The sequence below is a fragment of the Glycine max genome, chromosome 18, assembly GCF_000004515.6.
Source record: "Glycine max cultivar Williams 82 chromosome 18, Glycine_max_v4.0, whole genome shotgun sequence".
Lineage (NCBI taxonomy): Eukaryota > Viridiplantae > Streptophyta > Magnoliopsida > Fabales > Fabaceae > Glycine > Glycine max.
In genome coordinates this window covers 51282556-51296144 of record NC_038254.2, presented here as the reverse complement: position 1 = coordinate 51296144, position 13589 = coordinate 51282556, and the positions used below count along the sequence as shown (strand labels likewise).

At 33.5% G+C, this 13589-nt stretch overlaps 1 protein-coding gene across 2 annotated transcripts in view; it reads left to right on the top strand.

Annotated features, from left to right (window-relative positions):
* The window catches only part of LOC100782030 (BEACH domain-containing protein C2), a 64012-nt gene extending 51229 nt beyond the window's left edge, over positions 1-12783 (top strand). Inside the window, exons 16-32 of one of the 2 annotated variants that reach the window (XM_006602697.4) lie at positions 246-704; positions 3796-3941; positions 4451-4520; positions 5170-5253; positions 5455-5511; positions 5613-5681; positions 5783-5869; positions 5959-6075; positions 7227-7376; positions 7542-7626; positions 7734-7854; positions 8063-8159; positions 8673-8786; positions 8956-9322; positions 10577-11358; positions 11733-11855; positions 12292-12783. In XM_006602697.4, coding sequence (XP_006602760.2) covers positions 246-704; positions 3796-3941; positions 4451-4520; positions 5170-5253; positions 5455-5511; positions 5613-5681; positions 5783-5869; positions 5959-6075; positions 7227-7376; positions 7542-7626; positions 7734-7854; positions 8063-8159; positions 8673-8786; positions 8956-9322; positions 10577-11358; positions 11733-11855; positions 12292-12369 — 3006 coding nt within the window. In that variant the 3' untranslated portion in view covers positions 12370-12783. Of the gene's footprint in view, positions 1-245; positions 705-3795; positions 3942-4450; positions 4521-5169; positions 5254-5454; positions 5512-5612; positions 5682-5782; positions 5870-5958; positions 6076-7226; positions 7377-7541; positions 7627-7733; positions 7855-8062; positions 8160-8667; positions 8787-8955; positions 9323-10576; positions 11359-11732; positions 11856-12291 lie in introns of those variants that run through there. The other variant, XM_014770738.3, reaches the window with a different exon arrangement.
* The last annotated feature ends 806 nt before the right edge of the window (positions 12784-13589 follow it).

Sequence of the window (13589 nt, the reverse complement as noted above, 5' to 3'; positions counted from 1 at the left end):
TTCAGCCTTTTTGTGTTGTGTGCCTGACATTTATATGGGGGCCTTTGGTTTTGCAAAGGATTGGATTGCTTCTTTAATCTTATGCTTTGCTTTTTTCTATTCTCTTTTTCTTGTTATGCCTTAATTGGAGGATGCATTATCTGGCCTGCTTGTACTCCCTTTTCTAGTAAAAAAAAACTAAAAATACATCAGATAGCAAAATATTTGAGTTCATTTGAATAACTAAATATTTTATAATTTTATAGGTTTTCTGGAAGCTAGATTTAATGGAAAGTTCTTCAAGGATGAGAAGATGTTTGAGGAGGAATTACCATGGCTCTGACCATTTAGGTTCTGCAGCCAATTATGAGGACTATTCTGGGGAGAAAAATGACCAGCGCACTCCAATTTTGTCGGCAGAAGCAATCTCATTGGAGACGGCCAATGAAGATGAAGAACAGGTGGAAATTGAGAATTTGAATGCTAGGGTCAGTGATGTTGATGATAAAGGAGACAATCAGACTAGACTGTCTGAAACAGCTGATCGATCTGTTCAGGAAGCTTTAGAATCCGGTGCTACTCAACATGCAAGTGATGATGACCTTGTCGAGAGTTCTTCAGCCATTGCACCTGGGTATGTACCCAGTGAACTTGATGAAAGAATTGTTCTTGAGCTACCGTCATCAATGGTCCGACCACTTAAGGTCATACGGGGAACCTTTCAAGTAAGTTTTATGGACCTTATTTAATGTGGTATTTTGTCAAAGATACATTGAGTTATACATGTGAATTCATCCCTTGATACTGAAATGATCCTGATGAAATTGCTTTTGTGGGATTGTAGATTTTGTGTACTATATTTATTGCATTTCATAGCCCCTTAGAAAATGCGTTTTGTGGGCTTAACTAGGTGAATGAGGATGGGGTATACAAGGAAAAAAATTAGATGTTGGAAGATTTTTGTACTAATATTTTTTGCAAGAAAGTTGTATTATGACTTCTGATGTTTATTAGAATATCATTTAGGTAGAGAATGATGCATGGTAGGTTAGGATAATTTATTTTGGGAGTAACCTTGTCTTTGGAATTTTATCTCTTCTTTGCAAGTTATTTGTTGATTTTTTTTCATATTTAATTAAGATTAGGAATCTAGTATTAGAATAAATAGGACTATTGGGTTAGTGAAAAGAATTCCAAACAAATGCATAAATAGATCAAATACAGCCAAGGAGGTGTGCTCTTAGGAGCAAAACAAGGGAAAAAACAACATTAGAACCTGTTTGATTACTGTTTTTGATAAACAATTTATAACCATGTTTTGCGAAAATCATTTTTGAAAACAATTTTTGTTTTCCAGTGTTTAAAACAGAAATTAGAGAACATGTATGAGCTGTTTTGGTTCTGTTTTCCATTTTATATCCCCAAAATAAACAAAAAACAGAAAACAAGTGGGGACAAATGGTTCATAAATAGCACTCCTGTAATATTGAACATTTACAGAAAAAGGTTCTGACTTTTCCTCTTGCCTCTTTTTCTAATTACAATCTGGCTTTACATGCTTGGCGCTGTTGTCATTCTACTCTCAGCTCTGCTTCTGGCTCAAATTACGGGGTGGGTTGGGAATTTGGGTTATGTGAATGATGTGTTGGAAGATTTGGGTTTCCTGCAATTGTGAATTTGGTAATTGAGCATTTAATTGGGGTGTTTGGATTCACAAAACTGTGGTATGACAATGCAGGGGAATCAACTATGGAAGTAATCAACGGCTTGTGTAGTTTTAGAAAATGTTTTTTATTTTTACTTTTAATTCACATTGTTTTTCTTTGTTCTCTGGTTTCAAAGAATTGTACAATAAACAGTGAAAACCAAAAAAAAAAAAAACATTTTTATTGTTCCTATACAAACCTTTGAAAGTGGGAAACAAAGTGGAAACAACAATCCACAAGATGAGGTTGCCTGCATGGATCATACAACACCATTGGACTTGGCTAAAAACCAAATTCTCTGGGATATTTTTTATCATGAGGTCTCTTTTCTTAATTTCCTCTTACGAATTTCTTGGTCTCCCACTACCCCTTTTCACATGGCTAAAAAGTAAAAACTATACAAGATACTCTTTCAGCTTTTTTTACACATGTCCAAACCTCCTTAACTGTTTTTCAGTAATTTTTTCTTGATAGGTGTCACTATTATCTCCTTGTATATAATCATTCGTGTCATGTCCTTTACATATTTTTCGAAAGCTTATATATCTCATATTCTTTATTTTGTCCAACTTCCAAGATCTTAAAAGCATTAGATCATGGCTCTCTTACAGTTTTCCATGTCTCATTTGTAGCTTTCCTCTTAGAAACTGGAAATAAAAGTGAAGAAAAATGGAATTTTTGTAATTAGAAGCAAAAATAGGAATGATAACAATGTTTTTTAAAAGTAAACCGTCCATAAGGTGGTCTTGGTACATGCTGGAATGGTGGGTATTGGAGCATGCTTTTTCTTAACAAGTTGAGTTTTGTTCACAAATTGTAATTTTATGGAGTTTACAAATATCACTATTTCATTCATATTATCTCACAATAATGTATTTAAATTCTTTCACATGAATAAATAAATTATAAAAAAAGTTAAGAAAAATGATGTATCGAATAAGTTTTTTAATTTATTTATTTTTAAAACATAATTTTAGAACAAATTTATCAGCATATTTTTTCTTAAAATTGTTTTCAAAACAGCATTATGAAACATCAAACATACCATTTCTTTCTTTTCACCTTCTTTTTTTTTTTTATTAGCAAAATTATTAATATATTGATAGAAGTACCAGAGGTACTAAGTACAAAGATTAGGTCCATACTCATGGTTCCAAAATAAAACTAATGTAGTTTGAAAAGGAACCATAGTATGGCTACATGATAAGGTATCTAATATCTGCTACAACTCCTACTCAGAGCTACTGAAAGCTAATACAAAAATCCCTCTCGGATGTGACTTGACCATTGGTTAAAGTGAAGTTTGAAATCTTTGTCCAGATTTGTGAGCCATGTCCAAGTTTGAAATCTTTTCACCTTCTTAGATTTTTAGAATGTGAGTTTGGGTCAAATCAACCCCAAAAGCTAGCTCAAGGGGTGAGGGTTGTCCCTCACTTATATACTCTAACATGGCTTTATTTATAACCGATGTGGGACTTGGATTTTTCCAAATACACCCCCTCACGCCCAACACTTCTTGAGCTTAGTGTGGGATAACAATGGTGGGTGACCCTTTGGATTAATGTTGGATATGCTCTGATACCATCTTAGATTTTTAAAATGTGAGTTTGAGTCTAATTCAACCGCAAAAGCTAGTTCAAGGGGTGAGGGTTGCCCCTCACTTATATACTCTAACTTGGCTTTATTTATAGCTGACGTGAGACTTGGGTTTTTTCCGATATACCTCAAAAGTAGGTTCCGTAAACTAATTTACAAGATAGTTTTGAAAATCCAAACAAAAAAACACAATCAAATACACCCTTAATTTTCTAAATATAAGCTACCCAAAACTCAAAACAAGGGATTAGAGGAATAATAAACTACAAAAAGGATTTTAGGATTTAATCTCATAATGCAAGAGATCCTGAATTGTTCCTAAAAGTGAGAAGACTTTTTAACCATTAGTATTTTGTTTCACAATCACAACACACCATATCAATTTCATATCCTGTTATTTTCAGTCTTTGTACTCTAATTTCCACCTTCCTTGCCTAAATCCTATAATTTCAGCAGTTTTCTTTTCTAAGGTATGGTAATAACACTCATGTAAGGAACTATTCTCTTTTTGTAGGTAACCAATAGGAGGATAAATTTTATAGTTGATAACAGTGAGACCAGTACCACAATGGATGGTTCCGATTCCAGTGTTGAGACAGGGAAACAAGAAAAAGATCGCAGCTGGCTAATGTCATCTCTTCATCAAATTTATAGTCGGAGGTGAGATGATTCACAGACCATATTGTTATCTATTCATTCTGTTGCATTAGTGTTGTCATTTCAAGAATTGTGGGTTGTTAGCAGTTAGGTAGTTAAGGCAGTTAGGATATCAATTGGTTAATTAGAGGGTGGCCACCGGATGTAGGTTCCTTTTTTCCTTTTTTTTCCATTTAATTCAATAAAACCTTTCTTTTCTTTCCCTTTTCCATTCTTGGTTCCTAACATATGTTGAATGTGCACTTAGCCATTGATTTATTTGATATTTGTCTGAGCCTATAAGGGAATATTCATGATTAGCTTAAGTTTTTAATTGTTAGTATTGGTATTGTAGTTTGCTAAGAATTGAATACTTCTGTCTCTTGAAGGCTGAAGCACATTATTCCCTTTTTGCTTAGCTACATGAAGTTTTCTGTCATAGTTTTTATTATTATGGAAATTTATTTTTCGTTTGTAGTGTACTTTTTTAAAATATGACTTTAGTGGTTGATAAGTGTTAGTTCCTGTTACAGATACCTCCTTAGAAGAAGTGCTCTGGAGTTATTTATGGTGGACCGTTCAAACTTCTTCTTTGATTTTGGGGTATTTCTTCTTAAATATACCAATTTCTTTCCTTTTATTTTTCAAGAAAAAGGATTTGTCCCTTTGAAGTAAGGGAGTGTACTTAAGAGGATAAACTACGGTTGTAACCATTGATTAACTATGTATTATTGAAATCTCGGCAATTGATTTTCTAATCATTGGTTATGACTTTACTTTATCCTCTAAAGTACAGCCTAATTTTAGAGGAGCTAAATCCCAAGAAAAAATATTTTTGTTTTTGAGATTATTCTTATCCTCTAAAGTACAGCCTAATTTCTTGTTGACTGTTAAATGTTGTACACTTATAATCCTTGTCAAGGATGCTGATAAAAAAAAATAATCCTTGTCTAGGGCTCTCTTAAAAGCTTAAGCTTTTACATGGAAGTTCAAGAATAGTTTTGTTTCTCTAACATAGCTCTTCTTGCAAGAGCCTTTTGGTCTTGAATTGTGGACAATGCACTGGCCAATTGAACCATGATGCTGAAACTTAATTTAATTTTGAAGAAAGGAGTGGAAAGGATTACTTACTCGGTTTTGAAGGCTCTGATACCATATTGAAGATCAGCTCTTCTAAAAGCCTAAGCTGTTTGGTGGAGGCTAAATAATGGTTTAGTATGTCTAACATTTTTCTTGCTAATTTCCTCTTCAGAATGGCGAAGGGCGAAGAAATGCATATCGCGCAATTGTTCAAGCACGACCACCCCATTTAAACAATATATATTTGGCTACTCAGGTAATATCCTTTCTATGATTTTGTATAATTTTGCCTTCATCTGGGCTTAATATATGAACAAACGTGGATGAAATATATACAATTTATGCTGATGTTTACTGCAATTTTACATTTATGTTGATGTTTTATATATTTTTAGTATAGCTTTTGGGTTGCATGGTGTGGCTCAAGAATCTAAATAAGTTCCTTCTTGTTTTATAGAGGCCTGAACAACTTTTGAAGAGAATTCAACTCATGGAACGCTGGGCTAGGTGGGAGGTAAGAACCTTAAGTTCATTAAGAAAAAGTAATTTGTATTATAATTGGATACTCATCACCTATGTACATGACTACATGAGTTCTGTACTTTCTTTGCACAGATCAGCAATTTTGAATATCTAATGCAACTCAATACACTGGCTGGGCGTAGTTATAATGATATTACCCAGGTAATCCCCTCCTCCCTCTTCTTGTAATTTACTTTATTTCCTTAATCTATTTAATCCTATCTTCATTATTTTCATTTATTATCATTACCTATTTTTGGCAGTATCCGGTTTTCCCCTGGATTCTTTCTGATTACAGTTCAGAGAGCTTGGATCTTTCTAATCCTTCTTCATATCGAGACCTTTCAAAGGTGTTATATACTGAATATTGCTTTAATAAGTTGAAGGAAAAGCATTAATTTATTTGTTTTTTCATGATTAATCTTTTGATGTGATGCAGCCTGTTGGTGCACTCAACCCTGATCGTCTGAATAGATTTCAAGAGAGATATGCTAGCTTTGATGATCCAGTCATCCCCAAATTCCATTATGGATCACACTACTCAAGTGCTGGAACAGTTTGTGCCCCACCTTTTTTTAATATATTTCTAGTGTCTTTATTGGTCATAATAGTTTGTTAGCATTATAGCTCATATGCTCTTTTAGTATTTTCAATGATGTTTGGGTCCTAGGCTTATTTGCTTACTGAGTTTCATTTACCAAATTAGTGCAATGCAGATAAAATTTCAATAAGGAATGCTTAACATTTAAGCAATTAAAATCCAAGTACTCGTACACTGAAGTGGAATTACACTTTACAGAAGTAAATAATCATAAACAGTTTCGATCTAGTAAGTCTAAGGGATACATTTATTGGCCCTAAAACAAAGAACTAAATCAATATATGAAAGAATATCTTTAAGCTTGTGTTTTCTTGATATTTTGTGTTAGAAGAGAGAAACCAATATTTTCTGATTATGCTGGAGTGAATCTTCCATCCAGCAAAATGGATTTACTTATTTTCAAGAGTCTTACAAAGATAATTAATGCCAAAAGAATTTACACAAGATATAACCATAGCAAGGAAAGTTGCCAGAAAAATCTGACGGTGGCCAGAAAGGTCGTTGGAAAATATGAGTCACCTGAGACGTTGCTGAAAAGTCCAGCTGTATTTTTTAACATCTGACAGCTTCAATGGCCCAATCAAACCTTCTACAGACACATTTTTATGCGGAAGCAGAGCCCCCCTTAGATCGGGAACGCTTTGATACCATGTTAGAAGAGAGAAACCAATATTTTTGAATATATGCTTAAGTGAATCATCCACCCAGCAGAATGGATTTATTATTAAAGAGTATTACATACATAATTAATGCTAAAACAATGTACAAGAGAACAATTAAGATACCATTACTTCCTATGATACATTGAACCTAGCTATACCAAGTATCTAAGCTACTTGGAAAAATAAACATTAAAGTTTTTATCTCCTAAAATATTCCTATTTACAACATTTTGCTCTCTGCTTGGGTGTTTCTTTTTTGTCTTTTGAATTCAAGCCTCCTTTTTGTGTGTATTGTAATCACTGTCTTCTGATGCCTTATTTTTCACTTTTATTTCATAATAGAACAGCAATAGAAGTAATTGTCCAGTATGTAAATGCTGTTCTTACATGGATTTTTTAGTAGCTGATTCTGGAGTAACTAATTTTAATTATCTTCTTCGACAGGTTTTGTATTATCTTGTTAGGGTCGAACCGTTCACTACCCTTGCAATCCAACTGCAAGGTGGAAAATTTGACCATGCAGATCGAATGTTTTCTGATATTTCTGCTACTTGGAATGGAGTTCTTGAGGACATGAGTGATGTAAAGGAATTGGTATGCATATAATTCTACAACACAATTAGTTTATATACTTGTGTACATTAAGGGGCTTCTCTCTGGGTGTCTTTCATAGGCATTACTGCTTTAATTAATATTGAATGATTATCATGGTTTTATTGAAACTGTTATCTTACACAGTTTCTTATTTCCACTTTTTAGGTTCCTGAGCTATTTTACCTACCTGAGGTCCTCACAAATGAAAATTCAATTGATTTTGGTACAACACAAATGGGAGGAAAGCTTGGTATATTCATTGATATTTTTGCATTAGTGCTTTTTTTCTTTAATGAAGATGTCATTGTATACTCACAAATGCATATCATGGTTAATAGCTTACTTCTGTCATACCAGATACTGTAAAACTTCCTGCTTGGGCTGAAAATCCTGTTGATTTTATTCATAAGCACCGGAAGGCTCTAGAGAGCGAGTACGTATCTGCTCATTTGCATGAGTGGATTGACCTCATATTTGGGTAGGCTTCTAACTATTTTTTAATTTCGGCCCATGTTTGATGTGTGGATGCAAGCTTTGGCCTGCTGCGTGTTTTCTTTTCATTTTTTTTGTTTGCTTTTTCATAAGTTTGTTATCCCATTGTATCTATAACTATTCTTTTAAAATATCCATTTATAATAATTCCTTGATAATTTACGTCTTGTTTACAAGTGAGTTGGTCTGCACAGGTATAAGCAACGAGGCAAGGAAGCTGTTACAGCAAATAATGTTTTCTTTTATACTACCTATGAAGGGACAGTGGATCTTGATAAAATCTCTGACCCAGTATGTCTCCTTCACATCTCCTTATTTTCAACTCAATTATTTGTTCGAGTAAAATGCAATCCCTAAAAAATCTGCATAGTATGTAAATATGGTAATTATATGTTGTATAATATTATGTAATTATGGTAATTAGGGCATCTGTAAAATCCTTGTATTTAATACTTTTGGTATGAATAATATTCTCAGTTGTGTAGTTGAGACAAATGGATTTCATCACATCTCTTCATTCTCTTGTTTCTCTCTTCCTTAACATGGTATATAGTGCTTGACAAGGGAAAGAGGATACACATAATACCCTAAAAAGTAACAAAACAAGGGATGTGCCAGGAAGTTAGGTGTAATATCTGAAACAAGTACAGTTTAAGTGTAATTACTACTATTCTCGGGGGAAGTCCATGTAATTAACTCCTATGAATATACCTGTTGCAAGATACTTACAGTAAACCTCTTTTGTTGCATCATACTAAACAAATCAGATTGCTTATTATTGTCCTTTGTTCATGACAAGTAAAGGTACAACAGCGTGCCATACAAGATCAGATTGCTTATTTTGGACAAACACCATCCCAACTTCTGACTGTTCCTCACTTGAAGAAAATGCCATTAGCAGAAGTTCTGCATTTGCAGGTAACTGCTGGTTCTCTATAAGTTAGACAGTTTTTATTGAGAAATTACATTTTGACTGAGCATCAATACTAATAAAGTGTTGAGATGCCCATTGTTTCATGTTTCCTTAATGGTTGATGATGAATGGGTGTGAATATAGTGACAATGCATATATTTCTTATCATATCAGACAATATTCCGCAACCCAAAAGAAGTCAAACCATATGCTGTTCCATTCCCAGAACGCTGCAATCTTCCTGCAGCTGCCATTCATGCATCTTCAGATACGGTTGTGGTTGTTGATACAAATGCACCAGCAGCTCATGTAGCACAACACAAGTGGCAACCCAATACACCTGATGGGCAGGGTACTCCTTTCCTCTTTCAACATAGAAAAGCTATATTAGCCTCTGCTGGTGGTACAATTATGCGCATGTTCAAAGCACCGGCTGCATCTGGTGGGGAGTGGCAATTCCCCCAAGCAGTAGCATTTGCTGTCTCTGGAATTAGAAGCCAAGCTATTGTTTCTATAACAAGCAACAAAGAAGTTATTACTGGTAAATATAGAAATGCTTAACATTGTTTGGATATGCTGCCTCTAGCATTTATTTTATCAAACTAGCTCTTTTGATGGATTTATACTCATGCCTTGCAACATTGTCAATTAATTAGATTCTGCCATTTATCAATTACAAGGAATCTTTGTTAGGGTATGAACCATAAATGTGTGGGATTATTTTGATTTTATAATTTTTACTTATATATGTAGTTTTAAAAACTAGAGCGAACTGACCCATTTGACCAAGAACAGGTCTAGTAACTAGAAAAACCTGGCTATTTCAGAACCAGACAAACCTGGTGCAGAAAACTGGTTTGAACCTGTATTTTTCAAAATTTTCCGTCTTTAATTTTTCATTTAATTCAAAACATTTTTAAGATAAATAAAAACACATATTTAAGGATCACACATAGGTATACATTATTTTGTCAATTATTATTAATTTTTTATCTTATAAAACATATAACAAATTTTAGTTCTTCAATTCTACCTCTGAATATTTGTAGCAAATTACACTAACAGAAGCAGCTGAACACAAAGGAGCAATTGTTTCAAGTATCTATGTATTTAAATCTTAGAGCCAGATTTCTAAAAAAGACAGTTCAGTTGTGGCAGGGCAGGCATTTTGGCTTGGCTGATAGATCATTTTTGAATGAAACTTTCCTTCAACATGGAAATCATAAGCATAATGGTCATATTTAGTATCCAAAATCATTTAATCTCTATGTTCAGGTGAAACTATTTTCTGTACGTTTGTAACCCATAAAGCATGACAATTGGGACGTGAGAAGCCCATAAAGCTAAATGTCCCAAGACTGGTGCTCAACTTTTAGTTCCAAATGTTGTGGTAGTCCAAGTTAGCATATTCAAATCATCAATCAAATCTTGAAAATTTACAATTATTGAAATAATAATAATAAATTAGAATATAATTATTCACTATCTATCAGGATATATGAATAGTAGTTTTAGATTCTTTTTTATTATTGACCTTTACTGTATCTTTTTAAATTTTATTGATGATGTTCATTGCTGACTTGAGTTGCCATATTTCCAATTCCTGGGTTGTGTAGGATTACCAAAACCTTTACTGGGAAATAGTTCATTCGTTTTTTGGCTTAAAGTAAATTATATTTTTTCATCCTTTTGGCTCTTACAGAGTTTTAGAAACTTGGACTACATCTTATTGTAGTTGATTTTGTGTACTTATTATTTGATATCTAATTTTGTAGTTTTGCTTCTGATTGAATAGGTGGGCATGCTGATAATAGCATTAGGCTAATATCCTCAGATGGAGCTAAAACATTAGAAACAGCTTATGGGCACTGTGCTCCTGTAACTTGCCTCGGTCTTTCACCTGATAGTAACTACCTAGTTACAGGATCCCGAGACACAACAGTATTACTCTGGAGAATACATAGGGCACTTTCATCTCACTCAAGTGTCGTATCAGAACATTCCACTGGGACAGGCACATCGTCTTCAACCAGTAATAGTTCATTGCACTTAATAGAAAAAGACCGGAGACGTCGAATCGAGGGTCCTATACAGGTACTTCGGGGGCACCACAGTGAAATACTCAGTTGTTGTGTTAACTCAGATCTTGGGATAGTTGTTTCCTGCTCCCATTCATCAGATGTTCTCTTGCACTCTATAAGAAGGGGACGTTTAATTAGAAGGCTCGATGGTGTGGAGGCCCATACTGTTTGCCTTTCCTCTGAAGGGGTTGTAATGACCTGGAATGAATCACAGCATACTTTCAGTACTTTTACACTCAATGGTACTCCGATTGCAAGTGCACAATTATCTTTCTTTTGCAGTATTGGTTGCATGGAAATTTCTGTTGATGGGACAAGTGCTTTGATTGGCATTAATTCCCTTGAAAATGGTAGAGCCTATAATAGCAGTCCGGATTCACAGTCGAATAAGTCAGGTGTTGTTGATTTTGATTCAGAATCAGAAGAAACTTTTGATAACTCCCGAATAGATGTACCATCGCCATCAATTTGCTTCCTGGATATGCACACTCTGGAGGTACAGGATTAAAATGTCAAATATAAATTTACGTTAAAATTTTCTCATTAGATTGCTTCTTTTTATTACTCATTTTCTTACACCATAACCAAGCACTCAATCTGGAAGAGCAATAATCAAAGCAAGCTTTATTTCTGGTCTTTTAGGGGAATTATTATAGAAAACAACTGCAGATATGTATTTTCAAATAAAATAATTGACTTCTATGTTCTAATGAAACAAAGTGTTCTTGGTGCAACATTTTCTGTGGGTGTCCTAATACAATACAGTTTTCTCAAAGCTCATGAGTCTCATGTAGTAGCTGTTACCCTTGGACTGTGGATCTTCAGCTGATTATCCTAGTGCTAACTACTCTGTCATACTATTTTTTGTAGGTATTTCATGTGTTGAAGCTGGGTGAAGGGCAAGATATCACAGCTCTGGCTCTAAACAAGGATAACACAAATCTTTTGGTTTCAACTTTGGATAAACAATTGATAATCTTCACTGACCCAGCTGTAAGTTAAAATTTTCTTGTCAAATATCAATGGTCCTTGAAGTGTAGTGTTTGTTCCCCCTTCCACTGACTTGTAAATCAGTAACCAGAACAAACTTCATATATCCATTGAGGTCTAGTTTCTTAAGAGTGCATATTACTAGGAGTCACTACTTCACAATTTGTGCAATTTGGTAGATTTTAATATTTCTTTGTATCTCTGAAACCAACTCCACAGAATCAAAATATTCTGCTTTATACTAGTGTCTTGTGGAATTTCCATTATTATTTTTACCACGTTAGAAGTTTAGGTGATAACAGCCCCCAATGAGATGTCCATGACAGCCAACTCTTTATCTGATTATAATACCTACAGTCTCTCAATTACGCCTCCAATTGTTCAAATGCCTAAACTGTTCCATTCCATGGTTATTGACACTGCTACTTATTGTTTGCAGTTAAGCTTGAAAGTGGTCGATCAAATGCTCAAGCTTGGCTGGGAAGGTGATGGGCTTCAGCCTCTCATAAAATCATAGCTTTTAGGGTATACATTAATGGGTTACAGATCTTCTACACATAATGAGTTAGGAAAATTAGGTAGAGGTTATGACACATGTTTGTAAGCATTTTGGTTGCGCCCCAATGGTTTAGAAATATCTTGTGGCATATGTAACATTCTATTGTTACCACTAGAGTTAGATTCCTTAGATTTAGCAGAGGGTTCTTTGCTCCTCCGGTTGTGCTATAGTGTTGATATTGGACAGGCTTCTGAGTTGCGACTGAGGTTTGAGCCATTTTTGTCCCACCATTTTTTTATTATAGAGAATGAAAATCTAATAGCTATTCTTTCTTGTAATGCTGCTTGCTGCTTTTCAGACGTTGCGATTGATTAGATTCTGAGCTTTGAGTCGTCAATATTTGTTAATATATTAACCAAGTTTCAATTGTTATTGTTTCTTCCGTTTTTATTTCTCTTGTTATAACCAGCTTCGTGAACCCACGTCGATGTTGCTAACGAGGATAGGCTCTGCTAGTTCGATCAAATTGCGTTGTGGGTGATCGTTTATTGTTAGACATTATTTAGTAATATATTCAATAACTTTTTATTACAAGTAACTTTATTATTCTAACCATTGAATTTAAAATTTTCAGAATGTAAGTTATACAAAATTTTAGACAATTAAAAAAATTGATTGATATTTTCTTGTCTCGTTTTGTTTTAATTACATTTAAAGGTGAAGTTTAACTATTAATATGATGAATTTCTAAATATTATTTTGTTTATAATACTAATATTAGTATATTATATTAAAAATTAAAATAACATTATTTCATCGTTATTAGTTCAATCATTGAAAGTTGAATAAGTGTTTTCATTAGTTTAATATTTAAGTTGAAACAATATATATGCAACGATGACAAAAAAAATATTATAACATAATATAAGGCATATATAATGAGAATACTTCACATATTAAAAATGACTATTGTAAATTTGGATTATAAAGCATAAATAAATGATCGTGATTAAAAGTTAGTTAATAATTATATTCTCACTTAAAATGTTACGTATATTTATCTTTTAATTTTAATCATTAAAATCAAATTCAGTAATTTATATTTATTGTTCTTATTCGTCACAAAAATGTAAAGCATTAAATAATTTATAGTCATATAATCACTCATAAAGTAATAATCTTTTAATTTTACATTGAGGTTAACAAATTGACCAATCCATTAGAGGGCAACTATTTGG